At 37.6% G+C, this 2,296-nt stretch overlaps 1 protein-coding gene across 1 annotated transcript; it reads left to right on the plus strand.

The window, feature by feature from the left end:
* LOC137417099 (beta-1 adrenergic receptor-like) lies at positions 1 to 921 on the plus strand. The gene is made up of 2 exons (XM_068102898.2): positions 1 to 690; positions 877 to 921. The coding sequence occupies exons 1-2, from the start codon at positions 1 to 3 to the stop codon at positions 919 to 921; spliced, it is 735 nt and encodes a 244-aa protein (XP_067958999.1).
* Positions 922 to 2,296: the final 1,375 nt, after the last annotated feature.

Genomic DNA, 2,296 nt, shown 5'->3' on the forward strand with positions numbered 1-2,296 from the left:
ATGATGCAGACACTCAGATCAGCAGCAGCAGTGGGAAAGATGTCAGGCAGTAATAACACAACAAATGTGGATGATTCCCTTCAACGTATCAACATTGCTCTCGGAATATTTTTCATTTTCCTGGCAATAATAACTGTTCCAGGAAATATTCTGGTTCTCAGAGCAATTTCGAGCAACAAACGGTTGATGCAAGGAGTAACGAACCGTTTTGTGAGTTCACTCGCCTGTGCAGATCTGCTGATTGGTGCTGTCATCATGCCACTTCATGCTTCTCTTCTTATCATTGGCTCTTGGAGTGCCGGTTCAACAATATGTGAGATGTGGATTTCCATCGACGTTCTTTCAGGCACTGCCAGTATCGAGACCCTGTGTGCGATCGCTATTGATCGATATGTGGCCATCACGTCTCCGCTGCGCTATCAGTCCATCATGACTCGACGCCGAGCTTACATCATCATTATCTGCGTGTGGTTAATTTCTGCTGCAATTTCCGTCCTCCCAATCCACCTCGGCTGGTGGCGTTCAGACGATCCTGCAGCCCAGACTTGTTATGATGATCCAACGTGTTGCGATTTCATAACGAACAAATATTTTGCCATTATCAGCTCTGCGATATCTTTCTACATCCCACTTATCATCATGATATTTGTCTATAATCGAGTATTAAAGGAGGCTGAACGTCAGGTAAGTGTTTTTTTTTTTTGGTATCCTGATATGCAGATGATGTTGTTGTTTCCTTCACCACCGAAGATGGATGGAAGTTGTTTTCACCCCGATCTGTCTGTCTGTCTGTGAACAGGATTTCAAAAACGTGCAGACATATTCAGACGAAATTTGGAGGAGAAGTTGAGTATGTGACTCGGACAAAATGATTAGATTTTGGAGAAGATCCGAATCCGGATCCGAGAAATGTTTAAGTGATTCTTCACCATTGAAAGATAGGGCAAAATTGATATACAGCAGGATATCTCAAAGTTGTGGATGTATTCGGACGAAACCTGGTGGATAAATTGGGTGTGTGACAAGGACAAATCTATTTGATTTTGGTTCAGATCCAAATCCGGAGCAGAGGTTTTAAAAATTTACAGTGATGGAAAAGAACAGTGAACAGTGAACAGTGATGACTTAGGACAAAACTTTGTGGATGAGTTGCTTAGGTGACATGAACGCAAGCCAATTCGATTTTAGTTCAGGTCCAAATCCAGATCTGGCGTATCAGTGGGATACAAAACATAAACTGTTCAGCTTGGTGGAGGTATATGCTCTCTCACAGGGTGCCATTCTAGTTTTTGGTTAAGTGTCGATGTCATGTATTTAAAAAATACATCTTTATTTCTCCAAGTCTTTCTCTATTTTGTGCCTCAATCAGTGTGTTGGTGTGTTTCCCACCTCTCTTTATACTGTTCCTCTTGGTCTGGTTTGCCCTGATCCATTCCATGTTCAAGCTCCTCCATGAGCCTCGACATTGCATTTAAAAATGAAGTATAACAAGTACAGATACATTCAAAGTACACCGCCCCCATGGCAAATAATTAAATATCCTACAGCGCGGCATTGCCGGGGCGCCTCCGGCACCCGGCAATACCGCAATGCAGCTCATTGAGGCTGCATTGGGAGGGAGAGGTGTACACTAATTGATTGATTAATTGTATAATTAAAATCAATAAAAGATTATCACAAAATATTTTCATAATCAATTGGCTAATAGCATAACTAAACCACTAGTGCTTCATCCGAAGATGTATCTTTTAGAAATTTAATTAAATAAGTCATTTAGAAAAAATTAAATAATTAATTGATTACTCAATAAATAATTAATCGATTAATCAATAAATAATTAATAGATGAAATGATTAATCAATAAATCAAAAATATCCTTGATAGCCACATCACTTGGTCACTGTCATGTCCAAATATTAGCTTCCCAGTTCAAAAGGTGCCTGAGATATTGGCCAAATGAGAAAGAAAATAAATAAATGATTAATAATGAAAATAAATAAATAATAATCATTAAAAAATTAAATTATTAATAATTTCGGTCACAGAACAAAGAAACCACCACCATTTCATCAGAATATGTAACTGAATAAGAACATTTTTTTTCTAGTAATTAATCGAATAATTAACAAATTAATCGATTAATTGATTGATCAATAAATCAAAAATATCCTTGATAGCCACATCACTTGGTCACTCATGTCCAAATATTAGCTTCCGAGCTCAAAAGGTGCCTGAGATATTGGCCAAATGAGAAAGAAAATAAATAAATGATTAATAATGAAAATAAATAAATAAT

The sequence above is a fragment of the Myxine glutinosa genome, chromosome 1 (genome assembly GCF_964187855.1).
Source record: "Myxine glutinosa chromosome 1, kmMyxGlut1.1, whole genome shotgun sequence".
Taxonomy (NCBI): domain Eukaryota; kingdom Metazoa; phylum Chordata; class Myxini; order Myxiniformes; family Myxinidae; genus Myxine; species Myxine glutinosa.